This window comes from Polyodon spathula, chromosome 2, assembly GCF_017654505.1.
Source record: "Polyodon spathula isolate WHYD16114869_AA chromosome 2, ASM1765450v1, whole genome shotgun sequence".
Lineage (NCBI taxonomy): Eukaryota > Metazoa > Chordata > Actinopteri > Acipenseriformes > Polyodontidae > Polyodon > Polyodon spathula.
This window is the reverse complement of record NC_054535.1, coordinates 105,283,897-105,307,911: the sequence shown is the minus strand read 5'-3', so window position 1 is coordinate 105,307,911 and position 24,015 is coordinate 105,283,897. Positions and strand designations below refer to the sequence as shown.

The 24,015-nt window shown below is 40.2% G+C and overlaps 1 protein-coding gene across 5 annotated transcripts in view; it reads right to left on the bottom strand.

Moving 5' to 3' along the window:
• Positions 1-7,944: 7,944 nt before the first annotated feature.
• The window catches only part of LOC121306323 (single-stranded DNA-binding protein 2), a 119,704-nt gene continuing 103,633 nt past the window's right edge, over positions 7,945-24,015 (bottom strand). For 2 of the 5 annotated variants that reach the window (XM_041238091.1, XM_041238073.1), the window contains 6 exons: positions 23,524-23,578; positions 21,970-22,064; positions 21,215-21,293; positions 20,479-20,507; positions 16,406-16,504; positions 7,945-9,448 (listed from right to left, as the gene is read on the bottom strand). In XM_041238091.1, coding sequence (XP_041094025.1) covers positions 9,419-9,448; positions 16,406-16,504; positions 20,479-20,507; positions 21,215-21,293; positions 21,970-22,064; positions 23,524-23,578 — 387 coding nt within the window. In that variant the 3' untranslated portion in view covers positions 7,945-9,418. The remainder of the gene's footprint in view (positions 9,449-16,405; positions 16,505-20,478; positions 20,508-21,214; positions 21,294-21,969; positions 22,065-23,523; positions 23,579-24,015) is intronic. The other 3 variants (XM_041238106.1, XM_041238082.1, XM_041238099.1) reach the window with 2 other exon arrangements.

The following is a 24,015-nucleotide window of genomic DNA, read 5'->3' as shown; positions in this document are numbered from 1 at the left end:
CCAGTACTTGTTAGCTGTCTAGTGATTACAAACAATAGACAGAACAAAACAAACACTCACGATTATTCACCACACAAATACAGGTCCTTCCAGGTCACTTATTAATAATCACAAACTAAGGAACAGATACATTGCCTCACCCCCTTTTTACACCTTCACTCATGACCTCTTGGTAAACGACTGCAGCTGCTTTTTATGATCCGTGGCTGCCACATCATTTGCCCTCCGGGTCAATGAGTTAGTGTACCGAAGCGCCATCTCTTTTCTACATGACCGACTTCCTTTTAACCCTTGGAATGAAGTGTCAGGTCACCCAGTGCAGAGTATTCTGTTCCCGTTACTTAGCACCCTCGCAGGTCGAGGGGGAGATTGACCACCAAGAATCATTCTTTCTGTCACAGGGAGATACTGAAATTGAAGGAATCTATGAAAAAGACCTAAGAGTTTATGTTGACTCAAAAATGTCTTCATCTAGACAATGTGGGGAAGCTATAAAAAAAAGGCCAACAAAACTTTGATATATAATGGAAAGTGTTGAATTTAAATCAAGGGAATTAATGTTAAAACTTTACAATGCATTAGTAAGACATCGTCTTGAATATTGTGTTCAGTTCTGGTCACCTTGCTACAAAAAGGATACTGCTACTCTAGAAAGAGTGCAAAGAAGAGCGACCAGAATTATTCCGGGTTTAAAAGGCATGTCATCTACAGACAGGCTAAAAGAATAGAATCTATTCACTCTTGAACAAAGATGATTACGCGGCGACCTAATTCAAGCATCCAAAATTCTAAAAGGTATTGACTATGTCGACCCAAGGGACTTTTTCGACCTGAAAAAAGAAACAAGGACCAGGGGTCACAAATGGAGATTAGACAAAGGGGCATTCAGAACAAAAAATAGGAGGCACTTTTTTTTACACAAAGAATTGAGAAGGTCTGGAACCAACTCCCCTGTAATGTTGTTGAAGCTGACACCCTGGGATCCTTCAAGAAGCTCCTTGATGAGATTCTGGGATCAATAAGCTACTAACAACCAAACGAGCAAGATGGGCTGAATGGCCTCCTCTCATTTGTAAACTTTCTTATGTTCTTATTTGCACATTAAGTTGGCATATTTTAGTTTCCTAGCATGTATTTGGAATTTCAATTGAATCCCTTTGACATCCATCCTGAATGCTAAACACATTCTAGAATGAATGCTTTTCTAAGCTGGAGCCCCCCCATTGTCGTCAAACCCTCAGCTCATGATAACCCATATGAGCACAACAAGGAGATGAACATATTCCAGAGGAGTCATTGTACTGTACATAATACACTGTTACAGCTCTGAATTCTAAAAGGATGGACTCCGATCATTTTCACTGTTTTATTACTTTAGGCAGGAACTAATTTGTGTAAAGGTATCATATGAAAAACAGACTTGTTTCTAAGCTCGGTCTATTGTTAAAAAGTAAATAAGGATGCAAATAAATGTACAAACGTGAAGAGCCTGTTCAGCCCATCTAAGCTTGTCCGGTTCCTAGTAGCTGATTGATCTCAAAACTTTGTCATGTTGGATCCAAGTGTTTCTGCCTCAACAACATGATCAGGTAACCCATTCCATCCCATCACCATGTGTGAAGAAGTGTCTCCTACTCTCTGTGTCGTAAGTCTGTCTCTACTTCCAACTGTGTCCACTGTCCTGGTTTCTGTACTGCACTTAAAGTAATGATTTTGGTTAATTATGTCAATTCCATTTAAGATTTTAAACACTTCAATCATGTTCTTCTTTGTTCCAGGCTAAATACACTCTGTTATTTCAACTTTTCTTCATAGCCCAGTCCTTTAAGTCATGGGATTAGTCTGGTTGATCTTTTTTGGACTAGTCAGGGCCAGGATTGGACACAGTATTCCAAGTGCAGTCACATCAGTGCATTATACAACCTCATCATGACCTCCTTGGATTTGTACTCTACACTTTTGGATATGCACCGAAGCATTCCGTTTGCCTTTGTGCTTGCTTTCCTGTACTGTGTGGCTGCTGACAGCAATTAATCTATTGCAACACTGAAGTCTTTCTCTTGGTGTGCCTGTTCCAGTTCTATCTCTCATTTGGTGTTTGGATTTTACATTTTTGTGACACTTTATATTCGTTGGCATTGGATTTCAATTGCCACATTTCAGTCCAGCTTTGTATGAGGTCTCAATCTTTTTGTTTTCCTCCTTCCAGTGTCTTCTCCCAGTCTATGTTGCGCAGGCTCGGTCTCATTCCTTCAAAGCTGGCCTTCTGAAAATTGTAGACCAGCATTTAGGATGTTACTATTTTCCATTTCCAATAAACTTGAAATGTGATCATGTTGTGGTCTCTTGTTCTCAGTGGATCCATGATTTCTATGTTGTTCTGTCTCTGTCTGTAAGGTCCTGGTAGTATTACAGAGAAGACACACATGGAGGTCCTGCTTTTGATCTTGCCACCTAGCTCTATGAATGGATCTTGCAAAACCTTTGGGCTGTCCTTTCCTGCATCATTGCTTCCAATATGGATGACGATGAGCAGGTTCTGAACTGCTCAGGCCAGCAGCTTGTCAACCTGTAATGTGATATCTTTGACTCTGGCACCTGGGAGGTGTTATCTACATAAAGGTAAGAGAGAAACTTCAGAAACCAAGACTGTGCTAATGAACCAAGTGTCTTTCTTAGCTGCAATTACTATATACAGTGTAAGTCGGAACTGATATTGGTGGTTTTTAAAACATAACATTAGAAACCTGCCTTTTTCAATGATGATACAGCTGAACAAAAAAGCATGCGTGAAACATTCTAAAATTTACTACGATTTCTTTAACTGTTACAGTTCTTTATCCTCAGAATGGATGTATTATAAATATGTATAGATTTTTTAAATTAAAATACATGTTTGCTATAACATTTGTATTCTTTTATAAGTGCACATTGGAGACAAACCTGGTGAATGGAGGTGCACAGCAGGATTTATTTTGTTCGATACAACTACAATTACAACGGCAAGAAAGTGGAAGATGACTCATTTTCAATCTCGGGGACTAGTCTATCAATTGCACGTGCAAGAAGTGGAAAACAGAACACAGAAGGCACTCTGTTTGCAAATCAAAGGTACACAGGTCAAAGACACACACGGAATGTACAAAACAGCACACTGTTTACCTTTTAAAGCTGGGTGGTCAATGTGTTCAGGGTGAAACTTGCACCTCCTCAACCTCAATCATTGAAGCGGGGGGGGGGGGGTGGTTTCAAAGCCATTACTGCTTGCAGTTGCCTCACCCCCTTCCCTTTGAAAAGGTGCACATCTGCAGGGACTGATGGAGTCGTTTATGTTTTCATTAGTGATGTCTTGTGCTTCATTCTCCAATCTGCCCCTTGCCAGGTTCTTTTCGTAGATAGTCCTGTGAGTGCAGCTGCTGACAGGAGAGATATTCTGCTCCTATTCTTCCTCATTGTAGTAGCCATTTGCTGCCAAACAGCTCCTTGCTGTTAGCAGTCACCTACGCAGCAGTACGGCCAAAACGTTTTTTTAGATGAGACTATTACTGGTAGATTTACTTGCTTCCCCTGAATCGACTTTCTTTGCTTTGATCGTACTGTGGTGATCACTGCATAGTTCTGAAGTGTGTTGTTCAACTGATATGTCTGACAACATATTAATGCAGAGATGCAGCCAAGGAGGTTGGACAAAAAATTAGAAACATCTGCATTAATACTGTTATTACAGGATATGCGAGTGATCAAATCAATCAGTTCTTCATGTGCTCTGATTAACAATAGAAAAACGTTTTAAGATTAAAACGTGATGCAGTTTGTATTACAATAAACACATGGGCTGCAGAATTAGAGGAAAGTAAATATTGTAATTCACTGTTGTTTTTGACATTTACTAAATGGTTGGAATTCAGGCTCAGAGTTCAAGGTCCCTTTTGAACAGGGATACCTGTATCCTAAAAGAGAATTTGATCAAATATGTGATGGTTAAAATTCTTAGTTTTGGGGATTGTGATCACATAGCAAGTCATATTAAGCAATGAGTTCTGGGACACATTCTCTGAAAGAACGCTCTCAGTTTGCAAATCTTAGCGTGAGAGAAGTACAGTTGCACTTCCTTGGCCAGTTCATCTTTGGGGTCAATCTACTAGCAATCCCCTGTTCTTTCACTAGCTCCCAAGCAATCCACTATCAATCCCGTGCTTTCATTAGCTCCCAAGCAATCCCCTGTGATTTCACTACCTCCCAAGCAATCTACCAGCAATCCCCTGTGCTTTCACTACCTCCCAAGCAATCCTCTGTGCTTTCACTAGCTCCCAAGCAATCCCCGTGCTTTCACTACCTCCCAAGCAATCTTCTGTGCTTTCACTAGCTCCCAAGCAATCCCGTGCTTTCACTAGCTCCCAAGCAATCCACCAGCAATCCCCGTGCTTTTCACTAGCTCCCAAGCAATCCTGTGCTTTCACTAGCTCCCAAGCAATCCACCAGCAATACCATGCTTTCACTAGCTCCCAAGCAATATGTATGTAATATGTAATGCTTTCACTACCTCCCAAGCAATCCACCAGCAATCCCCTGTGCTTTCACTACCTGCCAAGCAACCCAACAACCTGCCACCTCCACTGCTTTTCAGGATAAGAAACTGCCTGTTCTGCTGAAGACTGGGTAACTAGCGCAGGACCCTTAGTGCCTCAAAACATAACGTTAGGTCATTGTTGTCCTGTATGCATCTTGAATTGATTTTTTCAACTCATGTTCACAAAATGCATTAAAATACAAGGGAAACGCTTCCATATTGCATACTGGTTTAGCCTTCTAGTAAAGGTAAAACAAAAGCCTGTTACTATTAATTCTAGTAGCATGTGTCCATTATGGGAACACACATTATTTTTACTGCATTTCCCCTGTGCCAGTACAACACAACAACACATCATCATTGGTTCAGTCAGCGGCACACACACATGAAGAACAGTACACCCCCTCCATGTGAATCTGTTTCATCTTGGTTACTGGAATCAGTTAGCAGGTTTTAAATACAGATCCATGGCTTGCAGTGAGCAAGGTCTGATTTGGCCACAGTGTCCATTTAGTCATCACTGTGTCTTCTGCCACCCAGTAATATCGACGGTGTCAGCGCAATAACTGGAACGTGGGAAAAAGTCAGACAGAACCAATATATATCCCCATTTAAAAGCAGTTGGATTGCAAGTTTGTAAGTGGGTCTAATGTCCTGTAACCTGGCCATCTGTTAGCAGCAGTTAAATGTTTTTTTCTGCTTTAGAATATAACTAGTGAGAATAACCCTTTCACACTTTAATATTACAAATAACACATGTTCAGCCACCTGCTTCAGTACAATGTGGCATGTTTTATATGTATTTGCAGGATTGGATTTATTAGTGCTGCTTCAGAAACTGAGCATGCAGCAAAAAAAGTGGTAACATTTTAAATAGCAGGAATAAGCATGCAATTCCATTGTAATAATTAGTAATAGTTTCTGCTCTTTCATGCTAAATACTATGTAATTAGATGGTAACTGAGATGTGAACAACATCTTGCTACCTGATCTATTTACACTCAACCACTTTGGTACAGGCCACCTCCATGTAATTACAGACAGTCCTCTAGCAGTTACCACCAAACAGCAGAAGCGAAGGCTAGTTACCCAGTTACTACCATGTTATTACACTGTTATATGTATGTAATTACACTGAAATGGCCCGTGTCATGGTATTATCATGTAATTACACCAGATAACAGTTTTCATGAGAATACAACCCCAATAATACCAACTGTCCAGCACATGCAATGCAATACTATGCAAAGTTTGCTCCTAATGGCTGGGATTTGTTTTCTGTTACTGTGTATGTCACATTCAATTAGTCGTTTGACTCACGACAGTGACTTTACATATAGCAAAACAATACTTTGTCCCATCATGCTGTGTGGGTTGTTTGATCCGAACTGACTCATCTGTATTCAAACAAAAACAGAGGACACAGTCATGTTAACAGGGGGGAGAAACTTTATATCAGTATATCCAAAACCCATATTATACTTTTCAGTGTATTTACAGAAACAGAACACAAGGTAAAAAATAAACATGTCACAAATGAAAAAACAAAAACAGAAAACAAACAAAAAAAAAACGCTTGTGGCAAGTCTTTCCATTTACAGAAGAGGCTCCCTTATATCCACAACTCACAGGTTAAAAAAAAAAAAAAACTGCTAGATGCTATAAAAAAAAACCAAAAAAAAACCACGTCTTTAAACTACTTCTTAAATAATTCACACAAAAAAAAAACTCACAGGTGAGTTGGATTTTCAAGCTATAAAATTACCAAATCACTGCAAAAGAGGATAAGAGAAGATAAGAAAATTCACAAGACTCTTCAGCTTTTTTGGTAATAATGGGCAGTGGTTTGAAAAATGAAACTGAAGAAAGCCTTTGCATAAAAAAAGTGATTTTCTAGGTTAAAAAAAGATATACATTGTGACTAATTATTAATACTGACCTACATACATAAACCATGCAATAAAAGGTGAACTAAACATCATTTAAAATGAAAGATACCCCCAAATAATTAAAATATCAAAAGGTGTAATGCTGACATAAAAGGATATGTACAGGACATGCTTTGCAGTTTCAGTGCACTGATAGCTTTACATGTATCTTTCACTACAAGACTGGCAAACAAGTTATAGCTTAGGTTGCATCATCTTTTTTTTAATGAAATCACAAAATTTTAATAATATATTTTAAACACATTATTATCAAAATGTGCACCAATAAAATCTCTAAAATGGAATTCATATTGGAAGGTACAGTAGGTGTTAAATCAAGGGGCTGTTCACACCGGACGCGGCATGGCACTGCCGCGCGGCAAAAGCAATTGTTTTCAATGAAGGCAGTCACGCGCAGCAGCAGAGCGGCGCCCAGGTGATAAAATATTTTCAACTCTCGCCGCGTCACGCCATGACGTAAACTACCAGTAACCAATCAGGGGAAAGTAGGAGGCTCCTTTGCGAGGAAAAAAAAAAAAGTACAATGGAGGAAAAGCTTGTGGTCCTGATTTCTGGTTTTCCAGAGCTGTATAACACAACAATAAGCAGGTCTGAAATCTGCCTTCATCAAACCGGAGCTCCTGTATCAGCCCATGATATTTGCCGTCCCTTTTTCTTTTCTTGGCGTAGTCATGGACCCACAGCAATCTTACATTTTTTTTCTTTCTCTGGTAGAGCTGGACGATCGCAAATATCTTTTTTTTGTTTTCTGTTCATTGTTCCAGGTATTAAGTTGTTAGATTCACAGTACCACTGACTGTTGCTGTGTTTACAGTCCAATGACTGTTGCTGTGTTTACAGTCTCCCCCCAAAAGTTTGATATGATGAGATGGCAGTAGTTGCATTTTTTAATCATGTGTATACGATAATGTTCTGTTTTATTTTATTTTAAACAGCACAATTGCCATATATCATGGGTAATTGTGGGGGGATAAAATTAGGTTTATATATGTATATATACATTATTACAAAGCTTTGTGTCTGCTGTATAAAAACAGTTTTCCCTTTCCACTGGCATTTACTGTTTGTTGCTTGTACATGCAGCTGTGACGTAACAGACTGCCCCCTGGCTTTCCTCTGCCGTGTTCGGTGTGAGCAGTGCCGCGATTGCAGAGCGACGTGTAAGGAGGTGGCATGCGCAGCATCCGGTGTGAACGGCCCTTAAGTCAGGGTTTCTCAAACCCAGGCCTGGGGACCCCCTGTGTCTTCATTCCAACTGAGCTCTCAGTTGCTTAACTATGCCTTTAATTTAACTAATAACTTGCTTATTTTTACCCTTTTAATTGTCACTTATAAAATGGTATAGCGAACTTGAAATCTGCAACTGTTTAAAGAGCTGAAAACAAGTCAAAAGGTCTAATTAAGACATTATCAGTTCAATTAAGGGTATAGTTCAGTAATTGAGATTTCAGTTGGCATAAAAACCAGCAGACACAGAAGGGTCCCAGGACTGAGTTTGAGAAACATTGGTCTGAGTGAACTGTAAGGTTGTCCTACTTTAAAGGAAATATATATCATCTGGGATTTTGGATCTTTAGTGCTGCCTTGGTTTCAAATGAATGCAAAGTACAGAATCATATATCGCCTCTCATCAAAGCCCCCAGATCGCATCTTAAGTCTCTCTCCCAAAGCCATTTCTGATATATTTGACTATAAAAGCAGGGACAGAAATAATCAACCATCTACAACAAAATGGAACACTCAAGCTTAGACAAACTTTTCAACATCTTCAATATCTTCCTTAAAGCACTTCAATAGGACTGGTGTTTTCCAGCGTGGAACCAATACACCTGTGTATATGCCACCTGTGAACACTTTTTAAAATGTATATAGTTTAAGATCTTTAAAATATCACCAGTCATGCAATCAGGATCTTGCTGGTTCTAATTCTGGTTGTGCCGAGTTGCCGGCGTTACTGGTGTCCACGGGGAGTACTGCATTGATCTTTGCACTCCTGTGGATTGGGCAGGAAAAACGGCTGGACCTCAACTGGTCAGGGGCTCGACAAATCCAGACAAGGCCCTTGACGTCAGGGTTCACTAGCTTGGTAACATGCATGGCTTTGGTTCACAGGGTGATGGACAGGATGGAGGACGCCTGTTGATCTTCAGTCCTCCTGATTGGTAAGTGCTAGACACTAGTGAGATGACATTAAATTGGGTAAAACTGATAAATAATAATAATACAAATATATCACTGCCATTACATCTGGACCCTATACTACTGTTGCTGTGTCTGGGAGCTGTTACTTGCTAAGTAATAAGGAAAGGCTTTCTTCTGTTTCTTGGCACAGAACAAACTGTTCATTCACAGGATAAATCAATCAATCATCTTTTTCATTCCTTCCATTGTTAGTATACCCATATACTGCATTCCCTAAACCTTACCTATCTGAATTCAATAAAATAACTTATTCAACAGTGGCATACAAAACATAACATGGATTTCCAGGAAAAAGAAAAAAAAAAAATCAAAAACATGTAAACATTAAAAAAAATTATTGAGTTAATAAAAAAAAAAAAAAAAATCCTTTATTTTTTCTAGTTTAAAGAGGTTTCAGTTACCCTCAATCCATATATCATTTCAGTGTGAGAATATATACAAATAATCATTTTGCAGTTCAGTTCAGGGCGATTCCTAAAATGCAGTTCAGTCTGAGAAGTGCTGTAAAAGAAAAAATAAAAACAAAACAAAAAGTAGTTTGGACCCACTTTCTTCACAGAAATGATAAGACAGGAAGCAGTGGGTTCAGCCGCAGCTCCTCACTGTACACTGGATAAATAAATGTTCTCTTGCAGCTCCTCCTTGAAGATGAAGCCCACTCTCTGAACGCTGGGTGGAGGTGGGGAGAAGAATCTGATCACACGCTCATTGTCATGCTGGGAGAGTACTGCAAGAAAGAGAGTGCCCTGTTAGTACTGAACACTGTCCCGCTTCCAGTCTGCTACCACATACACAGAAACATGCTACGAAACGTATTCAAAAGAAAACTACACTTCAATTATGCACCGCATACAAGCGCTGCTCATAAGAGACCATTAGAAAGCGAGGCCCCAGGCTGACACAAAATGGTCAATTCAGAGACCACGGGAGAGTTTATACCTTTCTACAATGCCTTGTTCAGCTAACAGACCTGTTGCTCAGGTCACCACTGTCAATCAGAACCTGTCTTTAAGGCTCTATCTGGTAAATTCACTTCCAGTACCACATAGAAACTATTAACATTCTGCTGTGATTATACTTCTGCAACTGGGCTCTCAGGGTGGGGTTTCTGGCTTGATTAATAAAGCCACCAGTATATTCAATCTTCTGCCTTTGGCTACCTGTAAGCAAGCCGGAGGAAGGTGCAAGTTCTGCAAGAGGCCGGTTTAAAACTGTGCACCAGTAATTTGGTCATCTTGAAACAGTGGTTTCGGTAAATATTAGCTATGGAAGAGATACAATCACGGTTTAAGGTGGAGAGAAATTACCAGCGCACACCTCAAGTGCACCCCACAGGGGTCCTTTTATACTCGCCTCACAGAAATGTCACCTTGCTCACAGAGAGTGCGAAAAGATAAATATGCTGATGACTTTCAAATAAAAGATGCCAAATATCCCATGAGCTGAAACAGTAATAAAGGACGATTTACCATAGATAATAATATAGACACAACGAATAGATATATTAAGCAAATTCATAAAACTGTAACATATTGCTTTCAGAATTACTAACAGAACACAGAATCATCGAAATAATATTTTCATCAGCATGTTAAGATTTGTACACACAGACTGTAGCTTTGCTGTGTTTTGCTGCTGGTTGCTAGATTAGTACATTGCGCCTAGTGAGAGTGATCAGTTACAGTTATTTTCATTATCCAATTCTAATTACTATCTCTGCAAATGGGTTGAGCAAAATGGAACAGATGTCTATGTTTGACATGTTATACGTTAAAAGCACCTTACACAGTTCCCTGTTTATTCTAAGGTTAATTATTATGTATTTGTAGATGAGGTGGCAATAACGTCAGTACTGCTGGAGACTTGACTGGAGTATCCTGAAAACAACCTCCACCCCAGCAGGCCTGGACACAGGACAGACTTGCCATACTGTACCACATCGTACAGCATCCCACTGCACTTTACAAACTAACAAAACAGTGCTAGATTGCTAGTGTAAGAGGTAGGGGTGTGCAAACTACTCATTATTGTCTTTGAGAAGTATTAAAAAAAATCAGCAGGTATCCAATAAATCCATTCAAATGTGTTGATTTCAACACAAGACAAGCTGTCTCGCTCACATTCCAATTGAGTTCCAACCAACGGCCGTTAAGTTCTGCATTGAGCCGAATGGAAGATTATATTCACCCGAGGCGCAGACTGGCAACCTTGGGCTTTCCTCGTGCGTGTCTTAACCACTCTACAAAAGGAACAGATCCCTTAGGGTGACTGCACACTCCCCTAGACAACACCTCAAACCCTGGACTGTCAAGCTCGTCTCACATGCATCCCACAATCCTGTCTGTTACAATAGCTAAATCAATAGCTGAAACCTGGCCTCATCAGTCCAGATGACGGTGAATCAAGCGAGAAACAGAGGGGGTGCACCGATTGCAAAGGTGGCGGAACAGCAAAGCATACATACCCCAGGGTTTAAACAGAGAGACTGATTAGTGATGAGGGGGTAACCATTGTTCCATAACCACGGTTACAAATGGGTCTGGGTTTTGACGGGTTGTCTGTGGCGAGCAATGTGCTTGAAGCCTTGTGTTGCGCTCCCACACGGACCTCTACCTGAGCTGATGGGGCCAATGTGAGGTTCAAGTGACAGTGTGTTAAAGGCTTTTTCCTCTTCAACCCTTTGCAGTCCTAGGTCGGACCAGGTCCGACACTACAATTTTTAAAAAAGACGTCACGCAACGGTCCCTAGTCGACAGCGAGTGGGAGAAGTACAGGCGTGGAAAAGTACATAGCAGTTTAGAAGCAGTAAGGAGAAATTGCATCTTTAATTGCTTTAATCAGAAAACACAGGACATTTGGGAAACACAGCAGCAGCTCAAAGTCAAACAGCCACGTGTGTTTTTCTGATAACAAACAAGCTGAAACTCGGAGCAGCTGATTCAAATACAGCGCCGTTTTGAGACACGGGCGAGGGGAGGAGCCAACAGCACAGCAGAACAACGCAGTTAAACGAGGCAGTCTTCCCAGCGACAGCGTGTGGAAGCGACAGTGAGTGGGAGAAGTACAGGCGTGGAAAAGTACAGAGCAGTTTAGAAGCAGTTTGAAAGCAGGCTGACAGCTGCAGAAGAAACTAAACTTAAAAAAAAAAACCCTCAACATGGTCTTCAAGCCAGTAATCTGTGACACCTGCTTGATGTGGGAAATCCGAGAAAACCCAGTGGAGCTAAACCAAGTGTGCGTAAAGTGCCGCGCGATCCAGGATTTGCATAAAAGAGTAAGTATGCTAGAAATGGAGCTGGAAGAAGTGAGACAGCAACAGGATCTTGAGGAACTGGCACACCCACAATTCATGGAAGTATGCATCACCCCGAACAGACTGAAAGCCACCAGGGAGATATAAGGTCAGAACAGCTGGGTTCAGGTAGGCAGAAGCAGGGAAAAAAAGAAACTTTGTCAAACACAACCACCAGAAATCAAAACAACCAACAGATTTGAGTCACTTCAGAATTTTGATGAGCAGAACCAACAACAAGAGAACGAAAGGAACAACATCCAGGACCCTATTGACAGTGGTGACCAGACAGCAAAAAGAAGGGAACATGAGAAGACCCAGTAGTAGTCGTCCACATCGGTACAAACAACATTGGAAGAGACAGACCAAAATCCCTGCAAAACAAATTCAGAGAGCTAGGAAGGAAATTAAAAGAGAAAACCAAAACTGTGGTATTTTCTGGTATACTACCGGCACCTTGCAAAGGACCATATAGACAGCTGGAAATAATTAATCAAAACGCATGGCTGAAGACGTGGTGCACACGGGAAGGCTTCACCTATCTTGATCATTGGACCACATTCTTTAATGAGGACTATCTGTATAGACGGGATGGACTGCACTTAAATAACAAGGGAACCAGTCTACTTGGAGAAAAAATCCTCGAGCAGGTTCAGAAGCATTTAAACTAGAAAGGAAGGGGGGAGAAATCAACAAAAAAACAGAAGGGAGACCGCATCAAAACAAGAACAACAACTCAGGTAAGACAACCATTAAATGTATTTATCTAAATGCTAGAAGTATCAGAAACAAAATTCTAGAACTTGAAGCTACTGCACTAACAAGTAACTATGATGTGATAGGTGTTACAGAAACTTGGTTGTCTGAGAGTGATGGGGACGAATATAATATTTGTGGGTATACACTGTATAGGAAAGACAGGCAGGACAGAAGAGGAGGAGGGGTAGCGCTATACATAAGAAACAGTCTTGAAGCCCAGGGGTTAAACCTGGACAAAGAAAATAAAACCGAATCAATATGGGTCAGAATAACGGACAAAAATTCAAAGGGCATAATAATAGGAGCATGCTATAGACCGCCAGATTCAGATGGTGAGCAAAATAATCTGTTATACAATGACATTAGAAATGCGTGTAGCAAAGGAGAAGCCATACTAATGGGGGATTTCAACTTCCCCCATATAAAATGGGAAAACCCGGTGGGTAGCACGAAGGATGAAATTGAAATGGTGGAAATGACAAATGACTGCTTCCTAACACAATTTGTCAAGGCACCGACTAGAGGGGAGGCATGCCTTGATTTAGTCTTTTCAAATAACGAAGACAGAATAACTAAAACAGGTCAGAGAACCACTGGCAAACTCAGACCACAACATGGTCTCATTTGAAGTGTTTTTTAAAACCCCAAAAGTAATGACTAAAGCTAAGGTTTACAATTTTAGAAAAGCAAACTATGAAGGTATGAAACAGAGACTAACAGAAGTAGACTGGAGTAAAATAGAGAAAACACCCACAGAAGAAGGATGGTTGTTCTTCAAAAATGTAGTACTAGAGGCGCAAAACAATTACATCCCTAAAGTAGACAAATCTAAATGTAAAACTAAATTGCCAAAATGGTTTAATAGATCAATTAAAAAAAATATTCAGTGAAAAAAGGCAACTTACAGAGCATTAAAAAAGGACCAAAAAGAAAGTACACAGAAAGAGTACACGGAACTGCAAACGCAAGTAAAAAAGGAAGTTAGAAAGGCCAAGAGAGAAATAGAAATGAACATTGCTAAGGGAGCTAAAACCAATTCCAAAATGTTTTTCCAATATTACAACAGCAAGAGAACATTCAAAGAGGAGATTAAATGTTTAAGAGATACAAATGGCAAAATCGTAGATGAAGAAAAAAAAATAGCAAATATATTAAATGATTACTTTTCACAAGTTTTTACAAAGGAAGATACCGACAACATGCCCCACATGTCATCCAGTTCCTATCCAGTTTTAAATAAATTTAGCATAACTGAGGCAGAAGTGTTAAAGGGACTAGGAGCGTTTAAAATAAACAAATCCCCTGGGCCGGATGAGATCCTCCCAGTAGTACTCAAAGAAATGAAAGAAGTAATTTACAAACCGCTAACCAAGATCATGCAGCAGTCTCTTGACACAGGGGTGGTACCGACAGACTGGAAAATTGCAAACGTAATACCGATCCACAAAAAGGGAAACAAAACTGAACCAGGTAACTACAGACCAGTAAGCCTGACTTCTGTTATATGCAAACTTATGGAAACTATAATAAGATCCAAAATGGAAAATTACCTATATGGTAACAGGGTCCTGGGAGACAGTCAACATGGTTTTAGGAAAGGGAGATCGTGTCTAACTAACTTGCTTGATTTTTTTGAGGATGCAACATCGATAATGGATAATTGCAAAGCATATGACATGGTTTATTTAGATTTCCAGAAAGCTTTTGACAAAGTCCCGCACAAAAGATTAATTCTCAAACTGAACGCAGTTGGAATTCAAGGAAACACATGTACATGGATTAGGGAGTGGTTAACATGTAGAAAACAGAAAGTACTGATTAGAGGAAAAACCTCAGAATGGAGTGTGGTAACCAGTGGTGTACCACAGGGATCAGTATTAGGTCCTCTGCTATTCCTAATCTACATTAATGATTTAGATTCTGGTATAGTAAGCAAACTTGTTAAATTTGCAGACGACACAAAAGTAGGAGGAGTGGCAAACACTGTTGCAGCAGCAAAGGTCATTCAAAATGATCTAGACAAGATTCAGAACTGGGCAGACACATGACAAATGACATTTAATAGAGAAAAGTGTAAGGTACTGCATGCAGGAAATAAAAATGTACATTATAAATATCATATGGGAGATACTGAAATTGGAGAAGGAATCTATGAAAAAGACCTAGGAGTTTTTGTTGACTCAGAAATGTCTTCATCTAAACAATGTGGAGAAGCTATAAAAAGGCTAACAAGATGCTCGGATACATTGTGAAAAGTGTTGAATTTAAATCAACGGAAGTAATGTTAAAACTGTACAATGCACTAGTAAGACCTCATCTTGAATATTGTGTGCAGTTCTGGTCACCTCGCTATAAAAAATATATTGCTAATCTCGAAAGAGTGCAAAGAAGAGCGACCAGAATTATTCCAGGCTTAAAAGGCATGTCATACGCAGACAGGCTAAAAGAATTGAATCTGTTCAGTCTTGAACAAAGAAGACTACATGGCGACCTAATTCAAGCATTCAAAATTCAAAAAGGTACTGACAGTGTCGACCCAAGGGACTTTTTCAGCCTGAAAAAAGAAACAAGGACTAGGGGTCACAAATGGAGATTAGACAAAGGGGCATTCAGAACAGAAAATAGGAGGCACTTTTTTACACAGAGAATTGTGAGGGTCTGGAATCAACTCCCCAGTAATGTTGTTGAAGCTGACACCCTGGGATCCTTCAAGAAGCTGCTTGATGAGATTCTGGGATCAATAAGCTACTAACAACCAAACGAGCAAGATGGGCCGAATGGCCGCCTCTCGTTTGTAAACTTTCTTATGTTCTTATGTTCTTATGCTTATTCTCCCGAAAAAGCAGAGAAAAGCTTTCAATGGCCGAGAAAGGTAGACAGAAGCCGAAAACAAAAACGGATCTGAGCAATACACATAGTCCCTTCACCTCAGACATAACAAGGACATAAAGAAACAAGAGAGCTAATTCCACATCCAGCGCTCAAAGAAAATCGCGGATATTTGCAAAGCTTTTTGAGATGTTACAGTAATAAAATAATGACTTAGCATTATTGAGGAGTTTGGTGATAAAACATGTGATCAGGAGATGATTTATCAGAATGCACTACTAAGAAGGGATATGTGATAAATACAGCCAGCAAGGAGCGGGGCAGGGCTGGAGATACAATACTGAGATAAGCAGGGCATTTTAAACCTGTTTTATTGTGAATAAAATTACTTTTAAACAGCACGTGTAAAATAAACAGTGTGAAAATAAATTGGACCTGACACGTCTGACAGGCGTTGAATAAATGGACCGCAAAGGGTTAAGGGTGTCGTGGTCAATCTGATAAGCAGGTGGTGCTGACAACACCCATCTGTGACACCATTCCATTCTCTACCATATTCCTCAACAGAGCATACTGTCCCACCTGCGTGAACCCCACCCCTCCAATACTGTGTGCACACATGTACCGTACACAGATAAAGACAGTTCAGATTGTACCTGTTGCAGGATGCAGTACCAGGACTGTGGTCAATTTTAAACAGGAAATGGCTCTTATTTATTTTCGCTTTTCCTTAATAAAATTGGGCTGATCTAAAATATATATATACATATATATATATAGTAGAAGAACAAAAGGGCCACCTACACTTTCGCTCTGAAAAGGGTTGAGGAAGTTTCCACCCATCTCCCCGTCGTCCCGCGGAGTGCCAGGCTGATTACTCATACTCATGTTGCTGGGAGAGTTCTGTCCAAAACAAACACAGCACAGCATAAGAGAGACGTGCAGCAAACACAAGAGATGTGTAGCAACCGCAACAGACTGGAAACAGACGTCAAGCCAGTTAAAACACTGGAGCTGGACTGTTCTGCAATGCTGTGGTCACCATGCCCCCGCATGTGAAAGCATGCAGTACAGCACGTCCACCAGAGGGGGCCCTTTAAAACAGCGAGCAGACCCCGACCAGTCTGAAAAAGCTCCAGCCTCCAGTCAGGAAGCATTGGGCCACTCTCTGGGTTGTATTATACCTGTATAATCATCTATTTTTTTTCCCTACTGTGCATTTTCTTTCTTCTTGACATTCGCAAAATGTTCATTGGGGATAAGCAGATTTACTGTCTAGATAAGCCTGTATCATATCAAAGTAACTTGCATTCTCCCAGTGATTCTCCCTCATCTTTTTGCATGTGTTCTGCACAGCACTCGGCTCATAGGGTTGTGTGAACGGCACTAGGTATGATTCAGCTACAAGTCCCCACACAGCCAGGTTCCACTCATTACTAGATATAGGGGAATTCTCATCTCAGTGCTGCAAAATCAGCTTGTTCTGTCTCTTTATCTGGTCAATGCATCCAGGGATTAGCTGAAACTACTATGTTCATAATTTTTCAATCTATATATACACCAGACATTTAACACACTTATCAGAAATTGCCCAAGCAAGAAGCTTTCATTTGGTTTCACGATCAAAAAAAAAAAAAAAAAAAGAAAAAAGAAGAGGAGGCCATTCAGCCCATCAATGCTCATCCGTTTCCTAGTAGCTGATCCATCTCAAAACTTTGTCAACTAAATTATCCCAGTGATTCAGCATCAACATGGCTAGGAAACTCATTCTACACCCTCAACACACTCTGGAAACTCATTCTATACCCTCACCACATTCTGGAAACTCATTCTATACCCTCACCACACTCTGGAAACTCATTCTATACCCTCACCACACTCTGGAAACTCATTCTATACCCTTCACCACACTCCAGAAACTCATTCTATACCCTCACCACATTCTGGAAACTCATTCTATACCCTCACCTCACTCCGGAAACTCATTCTATACCCTTCACCACACTCCAGAAACTCATTCTATACCCTCACCACACTCCGGAAACTCATTCTATACCCTCACCTCACTCTGGAAACTCATTCTATACCCTCACCTCACTCTGGAAACTCATTCTATACCCTCACCACATTCTGGAAACTCATTCTACACCCTCACCACATTCTGGAAACTCATTCAACACCCTCAACACATTCTGGAAACTCATTCTATACCCTTCACCACACTCTGGAAACTCATTCTATACCCTTCACCACACTCTGGAAACTCATTCTATACCCTCACCTCACTGGAAACTCATTCTATACCCTTCACCACACTCTGGAAACTCATTCTATACCCTCACCTCACTCTGGAAACTCATTCTATACCCTCAATACACTCTGGAAACTCATCCTATACCCTCATGTGGAAGGGTGGTGGGTAATTCACTGACATAGGAGACAAACAGGTGGATTTGGCAACACCGCACAGGTCCCCAGTTTTATTTTGGGTTGCTCTTTTTCGTTTAGCCCGCAGATAGCGCTGTTGCTCCGTGGTCCGATTACCAACGATGGTAAACAGAACCATGGGAATACCAAGCGATGGTACACAATACCGGTGCACTTGCAAGTGCTTCGAAACAATAATTAAACAGAAGGCACAAAGAAACAGGGAAAATAAAACAGTAACAAAACTACAAAGAAAAGGGTGCTGCACTTGACAGCTATATCCCAGTCGCCGCTACCCGTGCAACCCGGATCACCGTCCTACACTGCCAGCTAACTAGCCTGCTCTGTTACAATACTCCGGGGTCTGTCCAAGGGTTCCCCGCTCTCACTGTCTCGCTCGGAAACACTCAGTTTTGTTTTCTCCCGACTGGTTCTCGGTCCTCGACCAGCGCTTCCGCACTCTCGGCGCGTTTAAAGGAAACTAATTCTATACCCTCACAACACTGGAAACTCATCCTATACCTTCACCACATTCTGGAAACTCATTCTATACCCTCACCTCACTGCAAACTCATTCTATACCCCCATCACATTCTGGAAACTCATTCTATACCCTCACCACATTCTAGAAACTCATCCTATACCCTCAACACACTCTAGAAACTCATTCTATAACCTCACCACATTCTAGAAACTCACAGAATAGTAATGTAAATACTGCTGTAGTTTAAGTCATTACAACAGGACTTTCCCTGGTGTTTTATATACTATTACAGACAGAAAGACACTCAAGAGACTGATATGTAAGGGCTAAATGCTGGTCTTATAGGAACGATCTATTTGGTGGTAGATCCAGCACTGTATGTAGTGGTTTTCACAGGGAAGGGCCCTGGAACTGCGGTAGGTAAATGTTTCTTTAAAAAAACAAAACAAAACAGCAGGTGCTGTTGTTTCAAATTATGTAGCACTAAATCACTTCTGTAGTGAGGCTACAAAAAGAAATGAAGGGAGAAACAAACGGTAAGTTACTTCAAACCTACATGTAAATAAATCAACAAAAAAATAAATAAAGCAACGTAAGACCGAGGCCTAACAACTGAATTTATATTCTCACTGACAATGTCTTGCTCATATGTAAAAACCAATCTTGCAGACGCACACTTATACAATGACGCTTCAAATACATTTTAAGAAATGCGTTCTTGAACTGGTTAAAGAAGACCGTCTCTCAGTTCTTGTACAATATATAGCTGCTTTTAAACCCTGCACATAGATTACACACTGGCTTTGGTCTTCATGGTGTTAACAAATTAAAAATGACCCTGACTAATATCCACAGACATCTTCAGTTCTTTTTTATTCCAAATAATTGTTTTGTGCCAGACCTCTTATTTGTTCTGCCTCAGGTTTTCTATTTTGTATATACATGACAAACAAGCTCCTTGATGCAGCCAGGCACGCACTGTTTACAGAAAATATTGCACAAAGAAGTGCAAGACTATTTTTAGAGGTGAACTAGCAGGTAATAACCATCAGTTGTTGTTTTGCAATGTGCATGTTTGTGATTCAGTGTTCCACAGTACAAACTGATATACTACAGAAACTGAACTCTGCATACCTACAGGCTAAGCTATAAAGAGTCAGTTACCTGCCGGCTTGCTGTGGGTGACAGAAATAAATGAATTAATTCACAAGGCTTTTTCCCCCCTAGTTGTTTGACATAGGTGGCGGACAGAACTAAATATAATTTCAGAAGTAAAATCAGTCAAATTAACCCAAATGCTGTAGTGATAGACAAATGAATCATTCATGTACATGCCCTGCCATTCCACCTGCTGTGAATCTTTAAAGATCCTGCTGTTGCAAACTCTGCCCCTCCAAACCCCTACACTTTAACTTGCATAATGAAGTGATTAAAGTCAGCTGAGTCCAGAAACAGATTCACCTCCTCACCCAAACAGCACCTATATTAACCCACAGCACGACTAATTTAATACTAACATGCTAACCCAGTGTGCTGTTCATCGTTCCCCAGATGCACGTTACAGAGTTCTGGAATTCAATGTGATCCTCAAAGATTGCTCAATTCATTGTTTAATTAGTTCCATTCCAGTTCTCCAACAGGTTTGAACGAAATGTCCACTATCGTAAGACCTGAACTCTGCCAGAAAATGTAAACGTGCTTCTATGGACCCTCATTTAGTGTAAAAAACACATATAAATAAATAAATAAATAAACCATGAATTAAGTCATTGTTTTCTGAAACAATGATTCAAATGTATACTTCATACTTTTAATATTGAGCAGGCAATTTGTCACAAACATTTCAGACCCCAAAAACATACTGACAGCAGCCCTTTTTTCACTGTAAATTTAAAAAAACTAATTCACATTGAAAATGTTCATTTCTTTAAACTCTTAAACTAGAACAATACATGTTGACACCTACCTTGGAAATACTGTCCATGTCTCCTGAGCCTACATTTGAAAACAGAAATTGAAATTATTTTTCACAGCTATAGCTCCACTAACCTACAGTCCACTGTACTCTCTGTAACATTAGCACAGCTGCCAGTAACACTCTACACATGGCTGAACATATCGCTAACAGTACCTATTTCACTTCATTTATTTTTATTTAGGTTTTACATTTACTGAAAGTCTTGAACAGACTTTCCCTTTACTAGAAACACTAGTAAGGTACACTAGTAAAGCAAACAAAAACCTTAAATGGTTTCTCTCTTTTAAAAAGCAGGAATTCATTTAAATGAACAGGAGACTGTAGTTTATTCGAACCCTGCTAAGTGACCATAATCCGGACCATGCTATCATAACCAAACACAACTGTGCAAACCAAAATGATATTCCCGAACTCTCTTCTAAGTATGTGAAACATTGACAACTGTATTTATTTGGGTTATTAAAATGCCTATTACTCATTCAGTGAAAGTATTAAAAACAGTAACACACAGACAAGAGATCTGTAGTATGGTATAGAGTATGATGATCAGAGCTCCAATGAAATGCCTTAATCTCAACAGGATTAGAGAGTCTTGTATATAACAAGCACTATACTTAAAGCAGTGTTAACTGAGGTTTTATACCACACAGAAAAAAGTGTCAATCTAAATAACTATCTTCAAATAAGAAAGCAGGGCTTGGAAAGCCACAGTCCTGATACTTACCTAACGACCCATTCATGTGATGCGGCTCCATTCCTGCCATTCCACCCATGGGGCCATCTGACCCGGGGCCCATTGGGAACTGTGAAGGAAACACACACACAAGCAGCTCAGGCTTCGGTTCATGCAGCACCGCACTGCTCCTGCTGTGGGGCAGAGGGCTGTGGACACTCTTTCAGGTAGTGCCTGTATCTTTTGTTCTTTCTTTTTTCTACTGTGGATTTCGCTATGCCAGTCTTTTAAATATTGGTAAGTCATTGTAGCTTATTAAATGTCTTGAAATATACATAGAGAATTCAAAAACAGCAAACAGCTCTACATCCAAGGAGAATCAGGATCTAACAGGACACTCATCAACCATTACAAATACTATATAGAAGATATTAGTGCGTAAGCCATTTCAGCTGTCCAGTACTCAAAACATTCTGCATTTTCCAGTAATTATCAATGTAACTGCTCTCATACCTGTTGCTCAGGTATCTCTGAACAGATAGCTGGCTGTGCCAATGGCGTAGAGTAACAGTCTTGCTATATCAATGTGGTATCGCTGCACTAGAGAGACAGCTTACTCACTATTTTGCATACATTTGAAGAGGAGGCACTTTATGGTGCCTGTACCTAATATAGGGTTGGGTTGATCACAAATTCTTGTTTTACAATATCCTGTATTCCTGTACATACTGGATCAGAATTGATGCCTATAGAAAATGTGCAAACAGTTTTGAAGATCCATAGAAAAACCCTGAATGTAAACCCACAGGAAGACACGGGTATCTCCTTACATTGGACCTGTTCGCTCCAGGGGGAACTGAATTGATTATAGTGTACATGTTGTCACCAGAGTTTGTAGAGTCTGAAAAAGAAAGAGGACATTCATGAAGGACTGCAGAACTCAAATGGGGTTTTGAACTCATTATTGGAAATAGCTCCAGTAAAAATTATAAATGCATTTCCTACTCCTCCCTTACTTTTCATGACGGTTGCATGAATTCAGAATTAGTTTTTCTTTCTTTTAAATAATTGTTTCTACTACTTTATAGCTTCTTTTTTTTACCTGCTCTTGAGAAATCACATGGCACTGTGATCTTTCAACTCTTGGCTTCGCCTGCATCGTCAACACTTGACTGTGAAGCAGGGAGAGCCCACAAAGCTAAACATGTAATTGTGGAATTAAACAATATTAACTGTATGAAACTAGCAATAAACAGGAGGACAAAAAACAGGACGACTGTCCCTTTAGGCAAAAAACAAAGAAAGCACAAATAACTAATTGAGCTGATGGGAGTGTCTCTGGTGCAGTGCTCAGCTGCAGGTAAATGTTTATTTACTGCTGAGTCACGCAGGATGTGTTGTTGGAATCGACCAGGACAGCTTTTTTCCACTGCTGGGGAATTCTCCAAAGGATTTACTGTACATCCAGAGCTGTGAGAGCGTTAGGAGTAATTCAACATCTATCCAATATTATACAACAGGAGGAATCTCTCTGCTGTTCAATTTCATTAGAATTTCAAACTCTGCTGTCCTGCTCTAAAACATCAGTGTACAGTGTGGATAAGCAAGTGTCTCGAAGGGTACCTGCAACAACCGAGCCAAACTCACAGCAGGAGCAGCACACGACTGACTGACCAAAACACTTGACATACAACAGCTGTCACTAAGGTTACCATAATAAAAGCATGGTAAAGCATATGTAAGCATTGTAAAGCCCAGACAGGAATGGTAAAACACATTTAGAAAAAAACAAAAAAACACATCAAACCATGGTAAATGCATAGTATAACTATGCGGTATGGTGGTCCAGGGGTTAAAGAAAAGGGCTTGTTACCAGGAGGTTCCCAATTCAAATCCCAGCTCAGCCACTGACTCACTGTGTGTGACCCTGAGCAAGTCACTTAACCTCCTTGTGCTCTGTCCTTTGGAGGAGGTGTAAAACAAACAAGGTCCTATTGGAAGTGACTGCAGCAGCAGCAGCAGCAGTTGTTGTTATTGTTGATGATGATGATGATGATGATGATGATGATGATGATGATGATGATGCTAGGTTCACCTACAGGTCTCTAAGTCGCTTTGGATAAAAGCATCTGCTAACTGACTAATTAATAATAATTTGTGCCGGATCAAGCTGGATCCTATTACTCTGCAAATTTACTGTGGTAAACTTTCATAAGGGTAGCTCCTCCAAAAAGTTTTCAAAAAGAGGATGTATGCTAGCCGCACAGGCTACCTTTGGCAATTGTGCCATTTCTCACAATGCATCACAGATAATGCTTAAAATAGGTTGTAAACAACTTGAGTCCAAAATAAGTGTGTACCTGCTGGGCTGGGCATGATGGGTGTCCCTGGGGGACCTCCTCCGCCCGGCGGGCCCTGCAAGAGAAACAGGACAGGGATTCAGTGAGGTACAGGAGCCGACAGCACACAGTGTCGTTATGGGGACCAAACACAACAACAAACATCTCATGTGCAATGGGTGAAGCAGGGACACAGAGAGAGAGAGAGAGAGAGAGAGCGAAGGAAGAATTACACATTGAAAACAGAAGCTCAGTAGAACAGCTTTCTGATACCCTGATAGTGTAATATATTTATATTATTATATTATTATCACTTATTCTAGTCCTGCTATTTGAAATGAAAATGAAAAAATGATAAGATAGGATCTCACACATGTATTAAGAAAAAGATCCTAAATACAGTAAGAAATATATTGTATGATCATGTGTGTTTGGTGGCTACCTTTTATCAAGTTAAGAGTGTATTTCTCACTCACTCTTTGCTGTGTCATATGAGTTCAAGGGAAAGTACAC